Source organism: Aedes aegypti, chromosome 1 (assembly GCF_002204515.2).
Source record: "Aedes aegypti strain LVP_AGWG chromosome 1, AaegL5.0 Primary Assembly, whole genome shotgun sequence".
Taxonomy (NCBI): Eukaryota; Metazoa; Arthropoda; class Insecta; order Diptera; family Culicidae; genus Aedes; species Aedes aegypti.
In genome coordinates, this window is record NC_035107.1 from 203,791,997 (window position 1) to 203,819,021 (window position 27,025).

The 27,025-nt window shown below is 39.5% G+C and overlaps 3 protein-coding genes across 3 annotated transcripts in view; 2 read left to right on the top strand and 1 right to left on the bottom strand.

Annotated features, from left to right (window-relative positions):
* Positions 1-7,078: 7,078 nt before the first annotated feature.
* LOC110681492 lies at positions 7,079-8,590 on the top strand. The gene is made up of 2 exons (XM_021857292.1): positions 7,079-7,256; positions 7,327-8,590. Exons 1-2 carry the CDS (start codon positions 7,214-7,216, stop codon positions 8,262-8,264), a joined length of 981 nt encoding a protein of 326 aa, XP_021712984.1. The 5' UTR covers positions 7,079-7,213; the 3' UTR covers positions 8,265-8,590.
* Positions 8,591-13,454: 4,864 nt separating this feature from the next.
* On the bottom strand, positions 13,455-19,732 carry LOC110673995. Its single transcript, XM_021857293.1, has 3 exons — positions 19,572-19,732; positions 19,320-19,477; positions 13,455-14,737 (listed from the first exon to the last, which is right to left on the bottom strand). The coding sequence occupies exon 3, from the start codon at positions 14,681-14,683 to the stop codon at positions 13,493-13,495; it is 1,191 nt and encodes a 396-aa protein (XP_021712985.1). The 5' UTR covers positions 14,684-14,737; positions 19,320-19,477; positions 19,572-19,732; the 3' UTR covers positions 13,455-13,492.
* A 3,977-nt stretch (positions 19,733-23,709) lies between these two features.
* The window catches only part of LOC5578982, a 72,927-nt gene continuing 69,611 nt past the window's right edge, over positions 23,710-27,025 (top strand). The window contains exon 1 of the mRNA XM_021857295.1: positions 23,710-24,645. Within this exon, the coding sequence (XP_021712987.1) occupies positions 24,445-24,645 (201 nt within the window). The 5' untranslated portion in view covers positions 23,710-24,444. The remainder of the gene's footprint in view (positions 24,646-27,025) is intronic.

Consider the following 27,025-nt stretch of genomic DNA (forward strand, 5'->3'; position numbering starts at 1 on the left):
CATGGTAGGAATTAAAGAGTCTAAATTATAAAGAGACGAAATCTGATCATATTCAAAATAAATCAGCTAGCAACTATGCCAAATCTATTACGCAGCACTGCCAATGTTGAATCCCACGCTAAAAGTGAGTCACAGGTTTCATGTGTTGAATTTTCACAGGTTTGGATAACGAATGAAAAATTGACTGAATGTGTGGAAAACCAATGTACACGGTTAAATATTTAAATACTGAAATGCTTAAAACCTATACTAAAACCATATTCCGTCTATTCACTCCATGGAATGAATATCTTTTCATTATGCCTTCAAAGTATAAAACATTTTTATGAATTACAATGCATAACTGCGCATTATTTTTTAGCTACCACTATTCTTTTGTTTACATTCAAGCCCAACGGCAGGAAGATGAAAAACAAATTAGTTGAATTGAAAGACATGATAGAAAAAACATCTATTTCAATATATAAGGCGCTCCACTATCACCGAACGACAATGAAATACTTCGACATTCCGGAAACCTGAACACACCAGTACGAATGACATTGGTGGTATCGGAACCCACGATGGAATCATTCCGTCGGCTGATGAAATCACACCTGACTCCACAGTCTCATGTCTCCGGTACGTTAGCAAACCTTCCCCTGGAATCACCGGTAGGTTCCATTTGTCAGCCAGGAGTACGCTGTAGGCACAGCTGTAGGGTAGGGGCTGAGTCCGCTGAAATAGTGAACCAAATTGGCAAATTGTGGTTACGATGGTAGGAAATGTTGTTGTGGAAGTTACCCTTTCATAATATCCTCAATGGCGCTTTTAGAACTACTGTTCTCCGTCTGCCATTTCTGCCACGAATGTTGTCGATCCTCGGAAGTTTCGTCTTTTCCTTCCTCATTATCCGGTTGGCTGAAATATATCCAATTTTTGTTACTCGTTCTTCTTGTTAGTTCTAGTTTTTCCGACTTACTTGTGAGACACTTGGAGACTGTAGAAATATCGTTCTATGCCATAACACCGACGAATATACGAAAAAACTCGCGAATTAGTAGCCACGCATTGTTACTTCCATGCGATAGCCTGCTAATAAAACTGCAAATGAAAAATCGCCAAGTCCCAAGTGTATCAAAAAATAGACAAAATCCATACAGAATAATAATTTTTAAAAATGCATTGCAAAGGATAAATTTTATGTTGATGGCGTATATTTCATATGCTGCGTAATGCATAAAAATCAAAAATGCAATCCGTGTGATATTTCATACCCTAATTAGTATTTCCTAAGTTCTCCGTGTCACTGAGCTTTGAGCTCATTCACATATTTCATAACGCTGGAGGGGGTGGGTGGGTGTCCTGATGATATTACGGCTTATAGAAAAACTCAAGAACCAAAAACCAAAAAGCATTTCATTGGGGGTGGGTAGGTTCAGAAGGAAAAAGATAAATACATCATTTTCCACTTGTATATCACATACCCATGGTAGGAATTAAAGAGTCTAAATTATAAAGAGACGAAATCTGATCATATTCAAAATAAATCAGCTAGCAACTATGCCAAATCTATTACGCAGCACTGCCAATGTTGAATCCCACGCTAAAAGTGAGTCACAGGTTTCATGTGTTGAATTTTCACAGGTTTGGATAACGAATGAAAAATTGACTGAATGTGTGGAAAACCAATGTACACGGTTAAATATTTAAATACTGAAATGCTTAAAACCTATACTAAAACCATATTCCGTCTATTCACTCCATGGAATGAATATCTTTTCATTATGCCTTCAAAGTATAAAACATTTTTATGAATTACAATGCATAACTGCGCATTATTTTTTAGCTACCACTATTCTTTTGTTTACATTCAAGCCCAACGGCAGGAAGATGAAAAACAAATTAGTTGAATTGAAAGACATGATAGAAAAAACATCTATTTCAATATATAAGGCGCTCCACTATCACCGAACGACAATGAAATACTTCGACATTCCGGAAACCTGAACACACCAGTACGAATGACATTGGTGGTATCGGAACCCACGATGGAATCATTCCGTCGGCTGATGAAATCACACCTGACTCCACAGTCTCATGTCTCCGGTACGTTAGCAAACCTTCCCCTGGAATCACCGGTAGGTTCCATTTGTCAGCCAGGAGTACGCTGTAGGCACAGCTGTAGGGTAGGGGCTGAGTCCGCTGAAATAGTGAACCAAATTGGCAAATTGTGGTTACGATGGTAGGAAATGTTGTTGTGGAAGTTACCCTTTCATAATATCCTCAATGGCGCTTTTAGAACTACTGTTCTCCGTCTGCCATTTCTGCCACGAATGTTGTCGATCCTCGGAAGTTTCGTCTTTTCCTTCCTCATTATCCGGTTGGCTGAAATATATCCAATTTTTGTTACTCGTTCTTCTTGTTAGTTCTAGTTTTTCCGACTTACTTGTGAGACACTTGGAGACTGTAGAAATATCGTTCTATGCCATAACACCGACGAATATACGAAAAAACTCGCGAATTAGTAGCCACGCATTGTTACTTCCATGCGATAGCCTGCTAATAAAACTGCAAATGAAAAATCGCCAAGTCCCAAGTGTATCAAAAAATAGACAAAATCCATACAGAATAATAATTTTTAAAAATGCATTGCAAAGGATAAATTTTATGTTGATGGCGTATATTTCATATGCTGCGTAATGCATAAAAATCAAAAATGCAATCCGTGTGATATTTCATACCCTAATTAGTATTTCCTAAGTTCTCCGTGTAATGAGTAGAGCATTATTTAAGCAAAGCATGAAAATTGCAACCGACACTCGTGTATTCAGAAAATATGCTACTTCAGAAGAAGCAACATTTTCGTGGGCGGTAACATTTTTGTGTGAGCCGTTTTCGGCTTGTGTAAAAAAGTGTTTGACAAGTCTCCTGCTCGATTGGAATGACATTGACAGTAAACTTGGAATTCCAATTGGAACATTTCGCTTCTTTGCATATAGTTTCTTTAGTAGGAATGATTGCCATTTACTCCCCAGTTGTATTAAATCCGAGTCATTGTTGCTTCTGTTTGAACTCCGATCTGACTACGATCAAAATCATTGCAGTTTTAGTGTTTTGGCCATGTTGGCTACAATGCTGATATTAAATATTTGATTGAAATTGTTATTCCTGTGGTTCTGGACACCAACGTCATGTGTTTTGCAATGCAATCGCGTATAAATAATTATTTATTTCCACACAAAACCGGTGGCTAGCAATATATCAAGCGTGTGCTAGAATAAGGGCGTAAGTCGCATGCTCGATTTCTCTTCATCGATACTCTCTTCTGTGAATAAAGGCGACAAGGCGCAAGTTTGTCAGTATTTTTTCATGCCAGGATGCAAGATTGCATCGCTGCCTAGCGTCCTCAAGTGAAAAATTGTTCACAAACCCGCATCTTGTCACCTTTATTCACGGTAGAGAGGATCGATGAAGAGAAACCGATCATGCGACTTACGCCCTTATTCTAGCACACGCTTGATATGTTTTCGTTGAAAAGGAGAGAGATAGAGAAACATAAGGGAGAGAACTGTCAAATTCAACGTCGACTATAGAGCGCTGCATATGACGAGCCTAACCTCACTTATTTGACAGCTGCTGGTCCTGTTGTTTACGTTTCGGACTTAGTCGTTTTTTACATCATTTTTTCATCGTCGCATTTCTTTCACCAGCATGCTGATGGAGACGATTTTCCACGGTAGGAAGATAGAATAATACGATCCGTGGGTATCTGCAGTGGATTTGACCTCTCCTCGCATCAAACTTTCACGAAATTAAGAATGATTCGAAAAAAGTACTAAGTCCAAACTGTAAACAACAGGACCAGTACCTGTCAAAATTGATGCGTGACGTCACAGTGCAGTGGGCAATTTTCGCTCCGTATTGGGCGGTTCGAAACGAATTTGCTCATTTTATGAGATATTTGGGATAATTTCGGATTTTGTCGATTATTATCATTTTTGAAAGTGTGGTGAAATTGCCAATTGTATCTATTTTTGAAAGTGTGGTGAAATTGCCAATTTGTGTAGAACCAAATTGTTCTTCAGAGCTGACGAAATTGTCGTTTATTGTGAACATAGTTGTTCTTTTGTGAAGCGATTGCTGTATGGAGATGAACGAAATTGTTCTTTAGTGTTGACGAATTTGTCAAATGTAATGTTGAGCAGTAAAATCCAATGATTTGAATGTTTTGTTGTAGTCTTGGAATTAGCAAATTTGAGTATAATGAGTTGTTGCAACTTGTAGCTGGCTTTTAAAGAGTTATTAGAAAGTTTCTAAAGGGGAAAGGACTGTCATGTCTACCTATCTCAAATGATATTAATTATTCTGCCTTTTGGCTTGGTACCTTTTATCTGTTCGTACCTACGGTATTTCTGAGCTATAAGTACTGGCTGCAGTTGGCGCAGAAGAGAGACTTCCCGAACTGTGGACTGATTAACATATTAATTTTATTCTTTATTTTCAGGATATAAAAGTCGGCAACTCACATAATGAGTGCGACCTACACAGCATTTTCACTCAGTCAGCCAGTTCTGCATTGGTTGCTTCATTCTGTCTAGTTTTAACACATGCGCTGCGTGGAGCTGGCTTAGCGTGGAGTGTTTGCTTGACTTTACGAGAAGAAGCAACCTTGCAATGAATCACGAGAATGAAAAGCGCGTGGATAAATGAATCCTACAAGTGGAATGGCTTCGCGAACCACTTATCGGTGTGTTCATTTTGCTTCTTCGGCGTTGCATCCGTTCGCTTTTTGCGATGCTCTTCGTGACCCAAAAATGAAAAATGAATTTTGGCGAATTTTGAATCGCGAAGATGCGTCGATCATTGTTCACGAAGAAGATCCATCGCAACACTGAACTTGGAAACTGAAATGCAATGGGGGCATACACACTTAAACGGTTTCGCCGAGAACCCAACAGCCGATATCTCGGTAATAATTTGACGATTCTCGGTAAAACTTTTACCGAGATCTCGGAAAAAATTCGGATTGCCGAAATCTCGGTATAATAAGTATCGAGATTCGGCGTTAAAATTTACCGAGCTCTCAGCTGTTGGGTTCTCGGCGAAAAATTTTACTGAGATCGGTGAAATAATTTAAGTGTGTATCCCACGAAAATTAAAACGAAACTGATGAGTGTCGTTCCCCTAGCAATATACTTGTTATTTACATTGATTCTTCTTAACTGCTAAAAGGCAGCGCCCATAAAAGTCGTAGCATATATCGATAAAAAATGAAACATGGTGAAATTTGCTTTTCAATTACGCGTGGCGACAGTTTTCATTTTACTGACTTTTTCGGTAGTTCCAAAACCCAGTAAAAATTTACCGACTCCAGTAATATAATCTACAGGCTATCGACATGATGGAGACACCATTTCCTATGGTGACAGAGGGCTCGATTGCACGGATAAATAATTCGATACTAAAATGCTTAAAAGTTATACTAAAACCATATTCGGTCTATTCACTCCTTAGAATGCATATAACCGGTTTATACCTTCATAAGTATAATCGGTGCTTAAGATGCACAATGCTTTAAAACGCTTTTATATTTATGCTTCCGTTACAGTTTTGTTTACTTTTCAGACCCAAACTAGAGCATAAAGAGAACCATAATCAAGTTAACGAAAAAAATGATAAAAGACATTTATTTATTCAATATTATGCTGAACATTAGAATTTGCACTCTTCATGTAATGCAGCGTTCTTAATGGAGTTTAACATGCGTCAATAGTTGCTTGACCATGTTAAAATGCTCGATTATCTTCTTCCCGATGCCGTTCTCAGCGCATACTACCAACTCGCCTCCATGATATTGCACTTTTCCGCTTGTAAGGAACCTTATTCCGTCAGAATTGCTGGTTGTTTTGAGAAGAAAACGACGAACGCGTTGGTGGTTATTAATTGATCATGTGAAATCTCAGGCAGATCAAGGAAATAGCTGAAAAAGATAGCTAAATTTTTAATTGGTGGGCATGATGGTGGATGAAGTGATGGCTTACCTCCGGATGGCTGAAATTCGTTTATTTTATCACTTCTTCCTGGACTCCTTATCATAGTTGTTGAAGTTTTCTCAATTAACTTTAAAGGTAATACGAGAGCTGAAAGTTTTATTAATTTTGGCTAGGAAAGGCCCTATGAAACTTGTGAAAACGTTCTTTTTGCTAAAATGGCGTGAGATCCTGCAACAGAAACTATGAAAAAAAATTCACCAAGTCCAAAGTATAAGAAAAGATAGCCCAAAAATCATTGAAATTGATATTTTCTGAAAATGCATGGTAAAGTATAAAAAATATATTCGTGACACATATTTGATAAGGGCCCATTCATAAATTTCATAACGCTGGAGGGGGTGGGTGGGGATCCTAACGATGTTACGGCCCATACAAAAATTGAATAATATTCATACAAAAAGCGTTACAAGGGGGTGGGTGGGTGTCCAAAATGGCCAATTTCAGCGTTATGAAATAAATGAATGAGCCCTAAGCTATGATATGCTTAAAATCCAAATATGTGAAAAATGTAATAATTGCTAATCTAACTAGTATTTCCAAAGTTCTCCGTGTGGCTTGTCAGATAGATCGGGCCCGGGATATCCTGTCTACTGTAAATCGCTGCAGTTGATATAGGGCATGTCCATTGCCTGATAAAGCCTAGTATCCACATCCTAAGTAGAGCGGTCAAGTACAATTTGTTGCTAATTACCAAAGTAATTTTGACAGCTGATCCAGAATGAGCGAAGTGTCACTTTTACTTGCGGAATAATTGAGCGGCACATTTTTCCGTACGGAATAGTGACAGCTCCATTTGATTTGTACAGCAGGCGTTACCAATGTTACGAAATCAGCTCTACTTGTCAACTGGATACAGCTCAAGTAATTTGAACAGCTGAAGTATTTCTTGACCATTACTTGTCCTATCCTTTTGCACAGTACTTACGAAGTGGATACCAACCATAATCTAAGTGTGCATGCGACGTACGCCCTTATTCTAGCACACGCTTGAATGATTCGATTCTAGACGGATGATTTGGTTCAGTGCAGTGTGAGCGCTTCATCAAGCTTTTCTTTTCTGGAAGCTCACTCTTGATATGAACTGGTGAAAGCGCGCCAAGCTCGCATCTTGAACGGCTTCTAAGGATTCAAAATTTGTTCATCCACTTGGTCCTTGCCGTTGATTCGGACAACAGTTGATGCATCATATTTCGTGGAAAAAAATGAGCTCCTCCGAATCGCGTACGTATTTAATCAGTACTTCTTCAGAAATCGTTATCAGTACTCTTAATTCTATCCTCAAACAAAACAGATTCCTCCATTTCCGGGACGGCCACCTCATCGGCAGTCAGTTTCTCGAATCAGCTTACCCCGGAGTATGAGCGCAGCCTGGCCCAGCGGATGCTACAGTACGTGTATGACCGGTCAGCCATCGTCACAGCCCGCCAGTTGGCCTTCTGGGAGCGCTTCCGCCAGCAGGCACCGGATGTGGAAATGTTTCCGCAAGACCTCCGGGCAATGTTCTACGGTGAAGTCCTGTACGAACCGGAACACTTCGAAGATTTGGAACACGCGGTAACCAATTACATCAATCCCCGCTTCAACCAGATCCAGTTGGAAGCGTTGGAATTCGGCGATCTTGCTGAACAAGAAGACTACATGCTGAATCTGCCACGGAACGTCCCACTTCCAGACGGCGAGATGAACTTTGAACAATTGGTCAACTACATATCCAACCCGTTCGAGGCTTCCAGGAACTCTCGGCTTGTTCCGTTGAACGTGCAACTGGTAGCTGCACCGCAACCGTCGGCTGACGCAAACTTGAAGCAGCGATTCTGCCATCTGCTATCTGAACTCGTCTACACAAGGGATGAAACTGTTGAGAAACCTACCCTGGCCATTGAGGACATTTGCGAGCGCGTGTCAGTCCTCACCGCCAAGGGCATTCGGCTCGACGATTTGATCGAACCGGGAATGGAGTGCTACAAGCTGCTGAACGGTATCAATCCGGAGACCGAAACCCCGAACGTGCCTGTGCCGGAGAAAGCAACGGTCTCCGCTTCGGATCAGGTCGTTCCGGTTGTGCCAACTTCCAGTGCGTTGAAACGTTGGAAGTCGTTCGACGATTCTGGGCTGGGAAATACACCGCCAAAACAGCGTCGAATGAATCCGCCCTCTTCTTTGTTAGCTCGGCGGCAGCATGGCAGGGTACGGCGCATAGTTTCGGCACCCTCCAATAGTTTGATGTGAGATTGATGAGCACGTTGGATTTTTAACAGTGTTATTACTTCTCGTTTTAACGGTTTACGTGGATTGTTTTAAACCCTTGATATATGATTTAAACCTTACTTTTAAGCACATTGTTAAGCAGCAGTATAAACTTTTCTATTTCCGTTTATACAATGTACAAAAGCAGAGCCGTAGCGTTGCTTCCTTAATTTGTACGTCCTCTAAAGCCGAGGCTAATGCTTTTTTATTAAATGTAACTATAACTTACTATGAAACCTTACTGTTAAGCATATTGTTAACGCTGTATAATTGTAGAGAAATACATCACATATAGCAGTATGAATTCATCTATTGTTTTTTTTTTTGTCATAATCCAAAGTGCGATCGCAACTCAGTTTGGAAGCTGCGACCTTATTTGCACGTGAAAGAAAATTGCCCACTACATAGTATGAAAACGTTGTTAATTTCTAGCAACATAAGAGATCTGTTTAGTCGGTTTTTATTTAACACGGACAGTAGCGACTTTAGCATTCTTAGGTTTAATGCTTCTACTTGTAATCATTAAATTCCTCCGAAAATAACTCTAGATTTTTTTCCGGAAATACTTCTGGTATTCTATGAGAACCTCTTATGAGAATGCCTCTGGTATTCTTCCGGAAATGACCTGAGATGCTTTCGGAAATCTTTCTGAAATTCTTCAAGAAATTCCACTGAGATTTTTACGCCAATATCTTTGAAATACTTCTGGGACTCTTCCAAAATCCTGTTGGAGATTTTTTTCGGATATCTTTCCATTCTCAGTTTTTCAATAAATTTTGCTGGGATTGTGCTGTAAAACCTGCTAAGATTCATCCAAAAATACGACTGTCATTCTTCCGGATATCATTCAAGAATTCTACCGGAAGTCTTCGTGAGATTCAACCGTAAATCGTTCTGGTATTTTTCAGAAATTCCATTGAGATTATTAAAAATATCCCTCTGAAAAATTTTCTGAGAATTGCTTTGGGATTATAGAAGGATTTCCAGAAGAATTCCAAGGCGATTTACAGAAGCATCACTTCTATTTGAAGGATTTTCGTTAATATCTGAAATAATCCCATGTGAATTCTAAATCCAAATTACAGTGATATTCAAAAGAATCCCAGAAGTTATTTCGCCAGAATCCCTGGAAGATTTAAAGGAAATTCACAGACATCCAGAAGATTTCATGAATATTTTCCAGAATAATTCCGATGTCCAGATGAACTGCAGAAAGATTCACGGAATAATTCCAAACGGAATTTTCGGAACCATTTGAAAGTAACTTTTAGAAGATTCTCAGAAAAAGAAATCAGTAAGCAAAGTAATCGAAAAAATCTCATTATTTCAAGCAATGCTCGTTGGTTCATGTCGAAGGATCAACGAGTTCGCCTTAACGAATCTTATTTTAAATATTGAATGACACCACATACAATTAAACTAGTATGTGATTACAATTCTGAATCACCGCAAAAAAAATATTGAGAATCACAATCCTTCTGAGAGGGATGATGTGATGGATGCACATTCTAATTAAAATTGTCGTTCAATTATGGCGATAAATTAAAATTGTTACTGTTCCATAAATACTCATTTATTATAATTACTTGTAAATATTGATACAGCATATAAAAAAGACATTGGTCTAGAAATTACTCCAGAATTCTTTGGAATTTCCCTCCTGGGATTCTTCCTTAAATCACTTATGAATCCTTCAAAACCTCTCTGGGATTGTTCTGGAAACCTAGAGATCCCCATTTCCTCCTCCATGCTTCACCGTTCCTTGGATGTGGCGCTCTGCACCACACACGAGCCCGCCGCTTTCGGTTAAACAGCTCGAGCTTCAGGAGCGCTACATCCAAGGAACGGTGACGCATGGAGGTGAGATGTGATGAAATGTGATGGTCTGGGGGTGTTTTTCGTGGAGTGCAGTAGGAATCCTCGTGAAAATCGACGGAATAATGACGGCAGATTCCTACATCAACATCTTGCGGGGAAATCTGTTAAATTGCTCTTTATTTTTCTTAAATCATCTTTTCTGGGGCCAAGAAGGAAGTGGGCACTTTATTTTGTCACTATTTTTTTTTTCAATCAAAATTGATTTTCTTTTTCTTTGAGTAAAATTCCTTTTTTTATCAAAATTTCGTAAGTGCAACTTTAAAAGAATATCAAAAATAAAATATCAAAAAATATTTTAGTGTGTTAACTTTAATTTGAACCAAATCAACGACAGAAATTTGAAAACTGGTAAGGTGGGCACTTTATTTTGCCTCTCAGTGTATGTTGTGTTTAACGTAAATCCCTGGCCTTCGCTTCATAAAGGGGTATACTGCCCATATTCGCATAATAGTCCCATGTTTATATGAAATCCCTTAGAACATGGGACTGTTATGCGAATATAAGCAGTATAGGCGCGTTCTGCCAACTCGATCTGGGCAGACTTCTAGTGTGAACAAGTTACAACATGGACGTTCTAAAGCGCCAGAATGAAGTGTTGTGCTTGTGGTGAACACTTGAAGATGGGATGGAAGATCATTACTTCATTTTCACGCTTATAAATACTTCTCTAAAAAGCTCTATACAATAATCGACCCTGAGCCTAACTATCTAAATTAACAGTTGCAAGGACAACAGTTGTTTTGAGCTTACTAACATGTCGTCGCGTTAGTTTTATCATAATGATTTTTTATCTACATCCGTCGAACCATTCTGAATTACCGTGGCGAGAATATCACCAAGAACTTCTCACATGCAATAAAGCTAAGTCTCTAAAACGAGACATACTAACAGTCATGTGAATGGGCAAGAGAAGATGAAAAACGTGCTGTGGGAACCGGACACGAGAACGAGGGATAATAAACGCAGATGATTAAAACTATAACTATTTTTATTAGCCGTTCGAATTCACGATTATTTTTTCAACTGATGTTTTCTCTACACTCCAACCCGATGATAGGGTGACCAACGGATTCTATAACATTCCCCAGAAAACCATTCCCCCGAAACCCATTCCCCAGAATTCCATTCCCCAGAATCTCATTCCCGAGAATGTACCATTCCCCAGAATTTCACTCCCCAGAATGAACCATTCCCCAGAAAACCAATCACCAGAATGGACCATTCTCCAGAAAATTATATACCTACTTTAAAGTTTTGAAATAATCTTTTTAAAAAACTTGAAAATTACAAAGTTGTTTACAAGTACATGAGAAGATTAGCATTGGTGCTGCTAATTATGAACACTTTACGCATAATTCAAATTTCATTTGCAAATGAACTATCACAGTAGTTTCACTTTTATTGGCACTTATGAAGACTGATAGATCAGTCTATGGGGAAACACAATATCTAATATTTATTTAAAAGAATATACAACTCATCACTACTCTGCACAAAATAGAGCTACGCCCTTCTTTCGGTATAGTAGTTTCCAAATGTATAATTTCACATGTATGACCAATTTTTATCAAATGTAGTGATGTATGCAGCTTTTCATCAATGTTTTAAGAAGGTGCATCATCTCTTACTTTTTAGGGCTACACCGATTAGAATAAAGACGTTCGTAGTATCATATTATACGTTTCCGATATAATGATTACGTAAACTCGGCAGAATAAAAACTTACTATTCTGCACATTAAAATGATACGCCCTTCTTTACGTCAAGTCTAAATTACAAATGACTTGTTTGATTTTGCACAAAATAGTGATACACCCTTCTTTCAGTCCTTTCAGCCTGTTGACGATATAGACAAAATGTTCCGTAAGGATACTAAATGGCAAGAAGGCAATTGGCATAATTGATTAAATGATCAAGGACCATTTGATATAATGGTCATTTGGCCAATGACCATTTGGCATGACATGAAGAACATCCTTTTTGAAAAGAAGGAGCATAAGTATGGCTGGATGGCAAATGGCTTTATACCAAATCATTTTATGCCAAGTGACCTTATGCTATATGGGCTCTCCATCGATATATTTTGCCTATATCATTAATGAGATAATACTGAAAGAAGGGTGCATCACTATATATGCAAAAATAAACATATAGTCTGTATATTTTATGGAAATGTATTAAAAGAAGGGTGTATTATTATAATATGCAAAATACTCATGAATAGGGGGATTAGGGGCATATTGGACACATTAGGTAAATGCTTATTTTACATAGAATGGAAATATGTTTCTTTGCTCTAAAATTAAATCCACCGCTTCCTCCGCTTTGCTTATAAACTAATTTGAAGCTGAGAAAAAAATATAGTAGAATTTCAGAGGACAAATGAAGCAAAGCGTAAACTTTTATACCGTAAAAACGTTCATATACAATACAGGTTTGGTACAGTTTATAAAGTTTTGCTGAAATATGCATATTCCCAGAGAGTAAGGGGGTGTCCATTTCGCCCCGTGTGTTCATTATGTTCCTAACCCTCCTACATACATATTTGTTTTGTCACATCAGACCTTAGCCTGTCACATAAGTGACTCTTCTTCCTCTTTTCTGGCGTTACGTCCCTACTAGGACAGAGCTTGCTTCTCAGCTTAGTGTTCTTATGAGCACTTCCACAGTTATTAACTGAGAGCTTACTATGCCAATGACCATTTTTGCATGCGTATATCGTGTGGCAGGTACGAAGATACTCTATGCCCTGGGAAGTCGAGAAAATTTCCAACCCGAAAAGATCCTCGACCGGTGGGATTCGAACCCACGACCCTCATCTTGGTCTTGCTGAATAGCTGCGCGTTTACCGCTACGGCTATCTGGGCCCCCACATAAGTGACTCACGCAAAGCAATAATTAAAAAAAGAAAATAAAAATGGATATTCATATAGCTTTCTGGGGAATGGTGCATTCTGGGGAATGGAATTCTGGGGAACGATTTTCTGGGGAATGGTTCATTCTGGGGAACGGAATTCTGGGGAATGGTTTTCGGAGGAATGGTTTTCGGGGGAATGGTTTTCTGGGGAATGTTATAGAATCTGACCAACGAAATGGGTCTCGGCAGTACTTTTAAAAACCTAACCATTGGACGCCACGGCGTACACGAATCCACTAGCTTATGAACAAAAGGCTTTCTCTATAGAGAATATATTATATATATTATAAATATATAATACATATATTATAAATATATTATAAATATAATAAGAATATATTCTTCTACCAAGAAACATTGGAGATCAAGGTAATTTGAATTCAAATTATTCCAATCTATTAGCACTCACTTTGACCTACCAGGTTTCGACAACGCTCAGATGATTATGAGTTGTTTCGCCCAACACGACCACTGATTCATCGCAAAGCTGATATATCATGGCCATGCATCCTTTTGCCATTGTGCACCTCCACACAACCCATCCGTTTGGTTTCTTATAGTAGAAGGTGTAACGGTCCCCTTCGTAGATGAGCACGTTCCGCTTATTGGCATTCTTCACTATCTTGTAGTTAAAGTTTCCTTTCGGGTTCGGATAGATCTCTTCGATGTTGGCTGATGCATCACTGATTGCGGAGTCTTTGCCTCCACCATCCGATGTGCGGCTTCTTTTCTGCAAAATTTTCTCCTCGGAATGTTGACTGTTGGCCAATTTGAAAATTCGTCCATCCGGACAGAGATAGATCGAAACCGTACATTTTCGGTGGGAGCTGCACTTCCATATGCGACAACCGTCCTTGCGACTGTGAGAGTAAGGATATCGATCTCCGTTGTATACGAGCATATCACCCCCGATTCGATTCTTAATGATCTCGTACGGTTCATTGAGGTAGACGTTTTCGACTTCCCGAAAAGCATGCATAACGATCGATTTCCGTTGTTTCATTCTATCGACCGGCTGAACTGGATGGTTATGCTGTGGAATTACATTGCCAATTATTAAACCGCTGGCTTTTGTACCCAGAGTGCCCCGGCATCCTTTCGTTTTCCGCCAAATGCATCCCCACGTGATCGAGTCACATTTTGGGCGCGAAGATAGCAGTTGATACGTATGGCCATCATGGATCAGGACTTTTCGTGTTCTTTTCTTTTTCACTTTTTCCTGTTTATCCATATCAGATGCTTCGCCTGTATCGGGAGGATCGCTGTCTTCGACTACGGCCATGAGGTGATCATCATCGAAGGCTGGTTCCTCCTTCACATTCGATGTTTCATCCGTGAGTTGATACGCTTCATCATCATCATCGTCATCAATTGCCTCAGCAATTTCATTAGCATCTTCCTCATGGATAATGCTGATCTGATCCTCACATTCGTCTTCATCTAAATGATCTTCGTTTACTTCTACCGATTGCTCGGATTCCCGTAACACTTCTACAGTAGTCCGTACTTCTGGATATGCCGGCATCACCATTTTGCGTTGTCTGTGAGATGCTATTTTCTTGTCGTTTCTCAGACATTCCATACGGTAGTCGCAAAAAGCGGTCATCTTTCTGATGCATAACGAACAAATCTGTGCTGTATGGTCTGTGTCGTATGTTAACTGAAAGAAAGAAATGTCTTAGCATCTACAGTACGTATTGGAGATATATGGATTATATATCATGGAGATCAATTGCAAACATCTACATTAATTAACTCATTTCGTGTGTGTAAGAATTAAGTACAAATTATAAGTAAAAGTGGGGCCTTCCTTAGCCTAGCGGTTAGCCCGCGACTACAAAGCAAAGCCATGCTGAAGATGTCTGGGTTCGATTCCCGGTCGATCCAGGCCCTTTTTGTAATAGCATTTTTTTTACTTCCCTGGGCATAATGGTGTGGGCATCATACCTCCCACACAATACACGAATGCAAGGTCAAACACGTGGTTGTGGTTTTATCCAAGGGTGGAGGGCGGCTGTCAACTGGGAGTAAAATTGAAAAGCCGCCAACCTAAGTCCAGAACCAGTTTTAAGGCTTAACGCGGAAAAGTAAAAATCATTCTTCGCAAAATTACAGGTAATCAATGCGCTTGAAAGAAATTGTTTGCAAGCAGTTATTTGCTACGTGCTACAGCAGTGCGCTGTTGGCAATTTAATCAGAAAATTCTGCTAAATTCCCAAAAAGATGTTTGCGAGAAAATTGATTACGCCGTCACCATTGTTTGGTCGTTGTTTTGTATGGTTGTTTACATTTTAGAACCAGCGACACGTCGGGGTAGCAATAAAGAGCCGCCAGTTCCAACCTTGGTTTTATCAGATTTGAAAAAGTGCCGTTTTGTCAGAAAATAGTGTGCATTTATGAACTATGATCCTCTTACTGTCTATTTTTTTTTTTTTTTCAAATATTTTTCTAGAAGTTCTAACCATTACATTTACATTTATTGGTATTACATTGATATTACAATAGAACCGCGTTAACAATTCCACACCATACAACTCGGTTCACAGCTGCCTCCCTCCATCCTCGGATGCGACCCACACTCGCCAGATCTGAGATCTTGCAGCACCTGGTCAGCCCATCGTACCCGCCGCGCTCCTCGCCTTCTTGTACCTGCCGGATCGGAAGCGAACACCATTTTTGCAAAGTTGTTGTCCGGCATTCTTACAACATGCCCCGCTCAACGCATTCTTCCGGCTTTTGCTACCTCAGGATGCTAGGTTCGCCGTAGAGTGCAGCGAGCTCCTGGTTCATCCTTCGTTACCACACACCGTACTCCTGCACACCGCCAAAGATCGTCCTAAGCACCCGACGTTCGAAGACTCCGAGTGCTTGCAGGTCCTCCACGTTTTATGCCCGTAAAGGACCACCGGTCTAATCAGCGTTTTGTACATGGTACATTTGGTGCGTGGACGAATCGTTTTTGACCGCAGGTTCTTCTGGAGCCCATAGTAGGCACAACTTCCACAGATGATGCGTCTCCGATTTCACGGCTAACATTGTTTCACTTTCAATCGAAAATCAGCACGTTTTGCCACTTCCGCGAAAAATACGTGCACTGTATCCCGAACTTGGTGTGAGAATGAAGCTGGCCAAGTTGCAAAGACTTGCTTGTATATCAATAGGCCTTTTCATGTGACAGGTCCGTCTATGCATTTGTTTACATCGGTGGAGGACCAGTGCTAACACGGGTCTGTCATTTTCATAGAAGAACTGCCAAAGAGCTTCCGGATCAGCTGATTTGAAACGTCATGTGAATAGGCCTATGACAGATGCAATGAACAGTACACGGAGAAAATGAAGTACTCAAAAGTGAGTTCATTCCACTCAATTCCGGGGGTTCGTGCGTTAACCTAATTTTGGGTTGACGGGGTAGAAGTTGTTTTCATTTGCAGCCGTGCGAACAAATACCTACTGGCTAAGTTCTTTTCACTCAACCGGCAGATCAAATAACTCAACTTCCAGTACTGTGCCACTTACTCAAATTTGAGGTAACGCACTAAGGTTCGATTTTTGGGTTGTTTTGCTCTTCGCTCTCTGACAACAATAGAAGGAGCGAATGAAATGGGGAGAGAAAAATAACTCAAAAGTAAGTTGAAAAATACTCAAATATGGGTTTTCCGTTTTCTCCGTGTACACCATCGGTTGCCTTGGATGGATGCCCTTCTTAATATACACGGAGAAATATTTTTACCTAATTTTTGAGTTTACTTTACCCAAAATTAAGTATATCGATTATAGTTTCAACCCAAAATCTCTCGGTTTTCTCTTTCTCCCACACGAATGTTGTCAAAAATAGAGAGAGCTGCATCTACCCAATGGGGGTACTTTGGCCCAATAAGCCAAATTTGGGTAAATGCAACTTTTCTTATGTTTGGGTCGAAAGAACTCAATTTTGCGTTAAATCAACCCAAAATTGAGTATAGTTTTCTAATGGAATTAAAGCCAAACTACCTAGTGGGGACCTTGGAAATTTAGCCAAAATTGAGTTATTGGGCTCAACTACGGAATTGCGTTGAAACAACCCAAAATTGAGTTGAATTCCGTCTCCGTGTACTGCCTTTGCAACAATTCATTAAACTGCAAGCTGCAAAAAATGCCTTGCAGTTAATTCGTTATAATAAAATACTAGATGGTGATTGATTGGTCACATGAAGATCATCACGGAATTCAATTTGAATTCAGATATGAAAACAATACAAGATTGGATGACAACGAAGATCAACTATAATGTTCCCTTCAAAGTGGTGAAACCAAGTCGCTATATTTGGGATTCTGGTTGGCCAAGTTTAAGTCCAGGTTCTATTGTATTTTATACCGACGGGTCAAAGATGGGCGACAATACCGGAGCTGGAGTTTTCGGCCCTGGTATCAGCAAGGTAATCGCTATAGGGCGCAGTCCCACTGTTTTCCAAGCTGAAATACAAGCCATCATTGACTGTACAAATGTCTGTCTCAAAAGAAACTAGGTTTGCAAAGATCTGTATTTTCTCGGACAGTCAAGCAGCTTTAAATGCTCTAAAGGCATTCACATGTAGATCAAAGTTAGTATGGGAATGCATTTTTTTTCTCTAAAGCAATTTGCCAGTAGGAACGAAGTTACATTGACCCAGTACAGCCTGGCCATTGTGGAATTGAGGGGAATGAAATCGCCGGCAATCTAGCAAGACAGGATGCAGCTTCGAGCTTTGTCGACCCTGAACCGTTCTGTGGTGTTCCTGAGTGCACTCTCTGGATGAATCTGAAACATTGGAAAATGTCCATGGTAGAATCCAATTGGAACGCCACGGATACATCCAAGCAAGCGAAAAGATTCATAAAACCCAGTCTAGTTAAAGCCCGGTCTATACTCAATCTTAATAAAGGAAATCTTACACTCAAAAAAATCCAAACGTCATTGCTACGTGGAAAATCACGTAGATCGTTCCTAATTCATTTTACCTCCACTTCACCTGACTAAGATAAAGATCACTAAACCATTCATAACCACCAAATAGTGACTTGGTAATTTTTACTGAGGTTACCTATCGCACTTACGTAAAATTCACGTAGGTGCCTAGGTTCATTTCGACATCTGCATATTGTATGTACATTCGGTGTTGATCTCAAATCCTAAGATGGCGCCCGCTTGATTTTAGAAGAACTTCAGAAGTTGCTGCTGCTTTAAACCCTGTGTAAGATTGATTTCAAGGTAAATATGCTTTGAATTACTGACCTATAACCTCTATCAATTATAGCACGCGAAAGCTACAACAAGACAGACAAGGAACTCACAACATTGAGGAAGCAGGATTCAAAATGCTCAGACAATAAAAATATCACAATCTTTTAAGTTTGTTTACATTTTCCAATTGGGAATTAGTTTTCTTCCAAAGCCTATTAGAAATAAGATTGGTCTTTATTACAGTTAAATTTAATGCAAAACCATCTAGGTCCTATTGAAACGCTTCGTAAATGCTACCGGAAAATCCACGTAGCTCTTACGTATAGCGCCGGTGGAATGGACGAAGTTCAAAAGTTCATGCGTTCATTCTGGGCTACCTATGATTCACGTAAGAGCTACGCGAAAAGTGCGATGGAAAAAAATCACGTATGTTTTCACGTAACAATGACGTTTGGATTATTTTGAGTGTAGGATAATAACTGGCCTGACGATCGGTCACTGCCCAAGTAGGTATCATCTTAAAAAGAGGAAATATCAAATCCTCTGAGTGTCGTTTTTGTCAAGCTAAAAACTCTGCAACTGCGGAGCATTGCTTGATCAAAGAATTTTATCATTTGGAAATGGGTTATTAGAGCCCTTGGAAATTTGGTAATGTAGTCCTAGTAGGGTAATATACTTTATAAAACGAGTTGTGCCCAGTTGGGACAGTGTGACACAACCAATGTCTATAACATCTCAATTGTGAAAGGATATTAAATATTTTGATTATTTGAATATTGATGAGCACCAAACAAAATATGGGTCACACCACAATATTCCTTAATAATGGAAGCAGTGGTTAAAAGGCTCTACAGACGAGGAAAAAAAAATCACATTCCTGTGCGAAACATGTCAAAACATGCTACGTGATACTACCTCCACTAAGAAAGCATTTACCTTAAACGCGTGAATTTGAGTGGTCTGTGGTTTCTCTAACGTTACATTGTACCAGAAAAGAAATGTTTAAAAATCTATCAAAGAAAAATGAACGGTAATTACTTACCTTTAGTGTAGTGCACTCAAGAATTTTCCACAGCAGATCTCGGTCTGGACTGATGTTTTCCGGAAACAGTTGCACCAGTGGATACGTCTCAGTGAAACATAACCGGCAGAATCCATCCCCATCTGAATCGTCCTTATCGATGGTTTTTTTGTAGGACACTGAAAAATTGTTAATATGTTAAATGTGAATATACAGATTGTCGCCCATTCCAGTGAAGTGCGACCATTATTTTTTAAATTTCAAAAATCCTACCGGATATTCGGTTTTTGATCCATCCCGCTCCGATTGTAACGAACAAAGTTTGAAAAGTCCAAGTTTCGATTTGAGATTACTAAAAAATTGTGTGCCGAGTTTGAAAATAATAAACAAAAATCGTTCCCAAAGATCGACGCGATCCGCCGCGGTCTCACTGAAAACAAAGTTTGTTTGTCAAAATTGTTGTTGTTTGGTTTTTTCGGTTACACCGTCCATACCAAGGTATCTAAAAGGGAGGTAATACGATGTGTCAAATGAACTAATCTACGATGACGTCACGCTGCAACTTCCAGCGGGAAGAAAACCTTTACTGCGGGCCGTGTTTACAGAAAATGAACGATTTCGCTGCACATTCATCCACTTCATGTTCATTCGGTGAACATTCCTTCACTGAATGTTGGTCCGGAGAGCGGAAAAAAAATAAAATCGACAATAAAAGAAGACCTGGATAAGTCCATTGGTTGATCCGCCATATGGACCAATGCACAAGTTCACTAGTTGACGTTTAAGCGGTGCCGTGTTATTTATGTGACCATGGCAACTAGTGAATTCGGCACCGCTCAAGCGTCAAATTAGTGAACCCGTGCATTGGTTCATTGGAAAACAATATGACACCTGGCCACTTTGTTTTCGCGAAATGAACCGGCATGTCATGAAATGAAATTCACTATTTCACCGACCACTTTGTTTTTTTTTTCGTACGTGTACTGAAATGTCATTAATAGCAAACCATGGAAAAGGAAAGAAATTTCGTTTGAATGGTTCTAAGGTCTTAAATATGTATGAGTAATGAACCTGTAGTGAAGGGTAAGCAGAATGCATATATGAATAATAATATTTGGGAGAAAACATTGATACAATCTAATGTTGAAATCAAAGTCATCTGCAGATTAAGCCCTATTCAAAACTTACTCGTTTGGCTGCGTACTGAGGATTTAGTTGACGTTCAATGGAGAGATATTTGAATGTGTGTAGACTATTCGAATGGAAAAAAGCCAACTGTCATTCTTCCAGTAGAAATAGAGCAAGAAAGAGAATGTGTAAATGAAACGACAACAATGAGGTAACCGAAATCTCATGATTCGAGCGATCACTGGAAGAAAGCTGGGATCAGTTTATCGGTTATTGTTAAGAGCAACAGAAGTGTTGCAAATTGTGGTCCTCTTCCGTTTCACGGTTACGACATGGTGCAGCCGGTAGCTGAACCAAAGTTTGTATTCGTTGAAAAAGAGGAAGTCAAAAGACAATTTATTACTGTTGTGAGATTGTTAAATGTGCAGAAATGGAAACAGAAATATCCTACCGACTGCGCCATGTCGTAACCGTGAAACGGAAGAGGACCACAATTTGCAACACTTCTGTTGCTCTTAACAATAACCGATTAACTGATCCCAGCTTTCTTCCAGTGATCGCTCGAATCATGAGATTTCGGTTACCTCATTGTTGTCGTTTCATTTACACATTCTCTTTCTTGCTCTATTTCTACTGGAAGAATGACAGTTGGCTTTTTTCCATTCGAATAGTCTACACACATTCAAATATCTCTCCATTGAACGTCAACTAAATCCTCAGTACGCAGCCAAACGAGTAAGTTTTGAATAGGGCTTATAAGCGGTTTCTTCACCACCGCTTAGGCCTTAAACCTGGTTTAATCGTATGGGTAAACGTGGTTTACGGCTTAAGCGAAGGTGAAGAAATCGGCCCTTAATCTGCAGATGACTTTGATTTCATTTCAACATTAGATTGTATCAATGTTTTCTCCCAAATATTATTATTCATATATGCATTCTGCTTACCCTTCACTACAGAACCTGGGGTGCCTCAAATCGTAAGCATGTTTAGAACAAGATCACAAAATAGAAGACAACGAAATTGGATATATGACTAACGAACGGACCTCAGAATATACTATATGATCTATAACTGTGGGGTCATGGTAGTACTAAATTCGGTTTTTTTCATCTACTTTAATCAATGTCATTCAGGTTGACTGAACAAAAGCGAAAACTGTAGATGGAAAATAGTTTGTTCAACTTGATATTCAGCTTTGAATGTACTGCTGAATAAAAGAGTTTAATAAGCTTTTCTTCAAATTGTTGTTCAGCTGTCACGGTGTTCAGCCTTGTACACCATTAATCAGCAAATGTTCAGACATTACTCTTGCTGTTCAGCTTTAAATGTTACTTGGGCGGTCCAGTCCCAGTAGGAACAAAGACAAATTAAAGACCTCCTGTCCCTTGCAGTTGCCCAAAACTTTATGGCTCATAAGGTAATCTAGAATGCCGTGAAAAGTGTACTGCGAACTGTCAAACTTGGGTATCTTTTGCACTACCGAGGGACCAAATGCAGTACTAGAAGTGGTACCCAATCTGAGCCCGAGTGGGACGGACCTGGTAGGAACGTTAATGCCAAGAAGAACCGACACATATAAAAATGTTATAAATATTATTCAGAATACTGAATAATGTGTAACAAAAAAAATATAATTTTTATCTCTGAGATTACAATACTTCTCCATTGTTGCTCTGCAAGCCACATAACCATGATCTCAAATGTTTGGCTCCGGCAATCAGGCTCCCGATTACCAGCATATAAGGCTATCACACCCTTCTCTTTCCAGCAAAAGATCAAATCTCGATTACTTTTTCAAATCGACGTAAGTAACTTCCATACGGTATAAATAAATAAATTGAGAAGAATCATAACCTATCTTCTAGAACTGTTTTTAAATGAATCACCTTTTTGACATTTTTTCGCTGTGCACATTGCTTAAATTTTGCATACAATAAGCTCACATTCAAAAACTAGGGAGTTCCTCAAAATGATAAGTCAAGTTATTCAGTTACTTTCGACGTTTTTGTACCAGTGTAAAATTGACTCAAGTAGTGTTTTGTTTTGATTCGTGATTAAGTCACTTTTTCTCTCCATACAGCGGAGTGGCGAAAGTAGTGGTTAGATAGCAAAAGTTGAAAATCTTAGAGAAACTTAAAAGTAGATGGAGTATCGTGTACCTTTTAATTCCGCTCCTAAATGCTTATCTTTGACAGATACGCGTATTTCGACTACCACTTGCAGTCTTCTTCAGTGTCAGTTACTCGTATCCACTGAAGAAATCGTCGCATCTCTCTACCTTAAATACTAACACCAGATAAATAGAAAAAGGAGATTAAACGTCAGATTGCCTTATTGAGTCTGTCCGCAGTACCCAGTTTTTATGAGACTGGGTACTTTTTACCCATTAAAGAATGCTTTTGTCGTACAGTGTATAGGATGGCGGTGTAATCAAGCATCAGATTTTATTTTCCGTGTCCATTTTTGCATCGAACGAAGTGACTACCAAGGACTCTATATCTGAGGTAATTCGCGACTACGAAACAAAACGAGATTTACAAAGCACTCGCCTTATGAACTAATTTACAATGAAGTCACGCTGCTTCTTCCATCGGGAAGAACACCTTTTACTGCGGGCCGTGTTTACAAAAAATGAACGATTTCGTTGTGCATTCATCCACTTCATGAACATTCGTCGTTCGGATGTTGGTCCTGATGTCATTTTATGTAAACATTGCCGCATTTAGAGCAGAAAAGAAAAAGAAAGTCGAGGATAAAAGAAGACCGTGGATAAGTCCATGGAAAACCTCGTAAGGAACTGTCATCGTGTGCGTGAAAAAAAGCAAAAAATATATCTCTCCTTGTTTTTCTCACAGAAAACCGAAGAAAACATCAGCAGCTTCGTAGTCCCGAATCTGGAATGTTAAAAATGGTTTGCGTCTGTTGCAGGCCGTTTTGTTTACAAATTTTGCCGCGAAGTTTTTAAACAAAACGGCCCGCAACATCAAGGGAAAATCTCCTCCCTCTCCCTGCTGCTACTTTTCTCCACAAACTGAGTGAGACAGATCACCAACAAGTATACACACCTTGGTGGCATCGAAGTTCCTGATGTTGTTTTTCTCGGTTTTCCGTAAGAAGAACAAGGAGCGAAATATGTTTTGCTTTTTTTCCACACACACGATGACAGTTCCTTACGAGAATGTCCGTGAGTGCGAGCGCTCCAGTAGAACATCTCGTTTTGTTTCGGCGTAGCCGCGAATATATTTCTCTCTTTCTCTTGTTCCGCGCGGTCGGTACTCTCTGTCATGCGAAGGGATAATTTGTGTGTTAGTGGCGTACAGAAGCTAAAGTTGATCCAAAGTGCTCGTGAAAAAATGACAAAATCTACGATGAAAAGTGATCGAAGTTGTTCTAATCTGTGTTCAAAGCGTCGATGAAAGGTGTAGAAAGAATTTCCGATAAAATTCAGATTCATTCTGACGGGATGGAGCGTTGAAAATTCCGGTCAAAAGTGTTGCGGTAGAAGGCAAGTTTCGCCACGGTTCAGGATATTGAACGCCTGTCGTTTTTCGTGCTCTTGTATGCCTTCTTGTGCGTCGTCGTCGTTACACATGCTCAGCAGCAGCAGCAGGTACGACGGCCTACTCCGTTGAGGGCTGGTTGATGTTCGTCTTTCCCCTAGCTGTTCGACGAACCAAATTTATTGTCCTGCCTAGCGTTGAAGTGAGTAGACATACGGACCGGAGTTACGAACGAACGAAGCAAGCGGTTGTGCAGTGCGGTGAAGGTAGAGAGTAGTTCTTCAGAAAATGGATCCGCTGGGCGTTGTTGAAGATCTATAGACTTGACTCATATCGTTGTGTGGTGGTTTTCGCTCTTCGTTCACTTCAAGTAGATTTCAAGTCGGGGCCTGTTTCCGTGTGTGTTTCCACATTGATGATTTCGGTTCACGGTCCGCTCGCGCGCACTGTAGATACGGTTCGGTTTCGGGGTGTGCATTAGTGAAGAAGCGGAGATATTGAACGATCAAGACAACAAAATGGATACTGCAGCTGCAGCTGCTGCCCAAGCGTACGGAGAAAATGCGACCTCCGGTGTTGGCCAATCGGCGGTCGACAAAATTTGCCGTCTTTGCTGCGCGGAAGGCCAGGCGGAGTTGAGCCTGCTGTTCCCGGACGGTTCCTCGTACGAAGCCAATAAATTATTGCTCAAAAAGATCTACGAGTGCACGACTGTTCAGGTGAGTTTGGTGGCCACTCTGTGGAATGGGCAAGACGCCATATAAAATATCGATCCATCGCAAAGCGGGTGGTAGCAGAACTTGTAGTAGGTTTCTGGATGGTGCTTAGAAGGGACTGCCGAACATCTGAAAAGATTCTATTACTTTTGTCAAGATGCGATAACATTTTGTGTTTTCTGTTGATTGATGAAGTTCTTAGTCAGAACTGTTTGACTGCAAGCTATCCACATACAATTCTAAATATCTATGACTTCATAGGTCTAATACCTACCTATTTAGGTAATATATTGACGTCAATCAAAAGGTCATGAAAATACATCGAATACATATTTTTTGCAGTACAATGTGGTACAAATCGATATGTAATCGGACAGGGTAATCGAGGTTCTTTATCACTAGTTGATTACATATGGCAAGCTTATATGCTTTGCTCTGTATTATTTATTACCTATACTAATATCATTAATCTGGAATGATCACGCGAAACATAAAATCAATTCTTCACAACTTGATATTACAGTTAACTCTCCCTTACTCGATATCCCGTATCTCGATATCGAGTTAGAGAATCATAGTAAAAGTTGATTTTCATGGCTAACTCGATGGTCCCTTGGATCGTAGTTGCACTGATTTTTTGTTCTGTAAGTCGATACCTCCCTAACTCGATGGTCCTTCCAATATCGAATTAGGGAGGGTTGACTGTATCTACAACTTGTTAGATACAGGTCGGACTCGATTATCCGGAGACTCGATTATCCGGGGACTCGATTATCCGGGATTCGATTATCCGGAATTTTAGACTCGATTATCCGGAATTTGTTTTTTGATGTTCTTGTTTTTCAATTTTTATGCATAATTCTGAGATAATTTGGTATTGCAATATACAATATGAATGGTTTTGCAGTTTTGAACGTATTTAAGAAAAGGGGGGTTTGAAAAAGTGTTTTTTTGTGTATGCTGGTCAAAAAAAATATTTTCCTTGTAAAGACCCCTACTGTTCCTAGAAATATTTTCTGGTTACGCCACCACATCATATAAATAAAACAACAAAAAGTAATAATATTTAAGTTCTTCTATCGTAGATTTCAATTTTACTTAGTGATTCGATTATCCGGAGGATTCGATTATCCGGAGTGAAAAAAAAATCCATACTCCGGATAATCGAGTCCGACCTGTATTTAAGTTCCTTAAGTTGTTCATACATCATGCTTTTTATAAGTCTACGATACCGCTATAAATCAATGCATCAGTAGATACAGTCAACTCTCTATAACTCGATATTGAAGAGACCATCGAGTTAGGGAGGTATCGAGTTACAGAACACAAAATCAAGGCACCTTACTTGGGTACAGTCAACTGTCTATAACTCGATATTGAAGGGACCGTCGAGTTACAAAACACACAAAATTAAGGCACTTGCTAATCAAGGTACCATGGAGGAAGCTATGATAACGAACTAACGAACTTTTAATATGTTGTCATAACTCGCGTTAAGGAGAGTTGTATAGCGTGTATTGTGGATTTCTCTCTATAACTTGATATTAAGGTACCGTAATTTCGGGTGAAATTGATATTTTTTATTGTTTTTCGTGTTTGTTTTATATGATATTGCTAATGCCAAGCAACTGAATGCAGAAAAGGAGCCTTATTGGCTAATATATCGAAATTATCATACAGATTCATTCGTCTCTAAAATAAAAAAAATCAAAAGATCCTATATCGAGGTGGAATTGATCACTTGTCAAAACCTGAGAGAGACTCGCGAAGAGGAAACATATCAACGTCATATATGCAGCCCAGATTCCGATATCACGAATCGTCTAGTATTGTATTCAAAATAAACTATTATTAAGAACCTCAGTCAGTGGAGCAGTTTTTCCAAAGATGCTGCTGAATCTAAACACAAGGCTAGTTGTTTCTAATTCTGATACGTTTGCTAGCATGACTTTTCACTCAAAATGCTATTTATGCTTCGGTGTGATGCAAACGCAATATTTTTTTGCTGATATTATTAAAGTGTTACCTGCCAGACCGAAGAGTCCAATACCCAGGGCCGGATTTACAAATGTGGGGGCCCGGGGCCACAGCTTTATGGGGGCCTTTCATCAGAAAACTTTTTTGATATGATCTTTGGAATGGACTACGAGATAATTTCAATTATAACTCATGCTAGGAAAGGTTCTTACTACCAGTCGCCAGCTTTAAACTAGCTACGTACCACAAAGTAATTTCAATTATGGGTTTCCAAATAATGAAGTTATAATAGTAGGACAACTCTTGTAATTTGATTTGAAGTATTCTTTCGTGTATGGTGATACGTTTATGGGTAATGCCTAATGTTCACTGATTTATAAATGTATGGAAATTTACCTATTCTCAA

Excerpts from the sequence above, each read along its gene's own strand:
- LOC110673995 (XM_021857293.1), bottom strand. The coding sequence starts at position 14,683 with ATGACCGCTTTTTGCGACTACCGTATGGAATGTCTGAGAAACGACAAG.
- LOC110681492 (XM_021857292.1), top strand. The coding sequence starts at position 7,214 with ATGCATCATATTTCGTGGAAAAAAATGAGCTCCTCCGAATCGC. Across the intron at positions 7,257-7,326 it reads AATGAGCTCCTCCGAATCGC|ATTCCTCCATTTCCGGGACG; the intron begins GTACGTATTTAA and ends CAAACAAAACAG.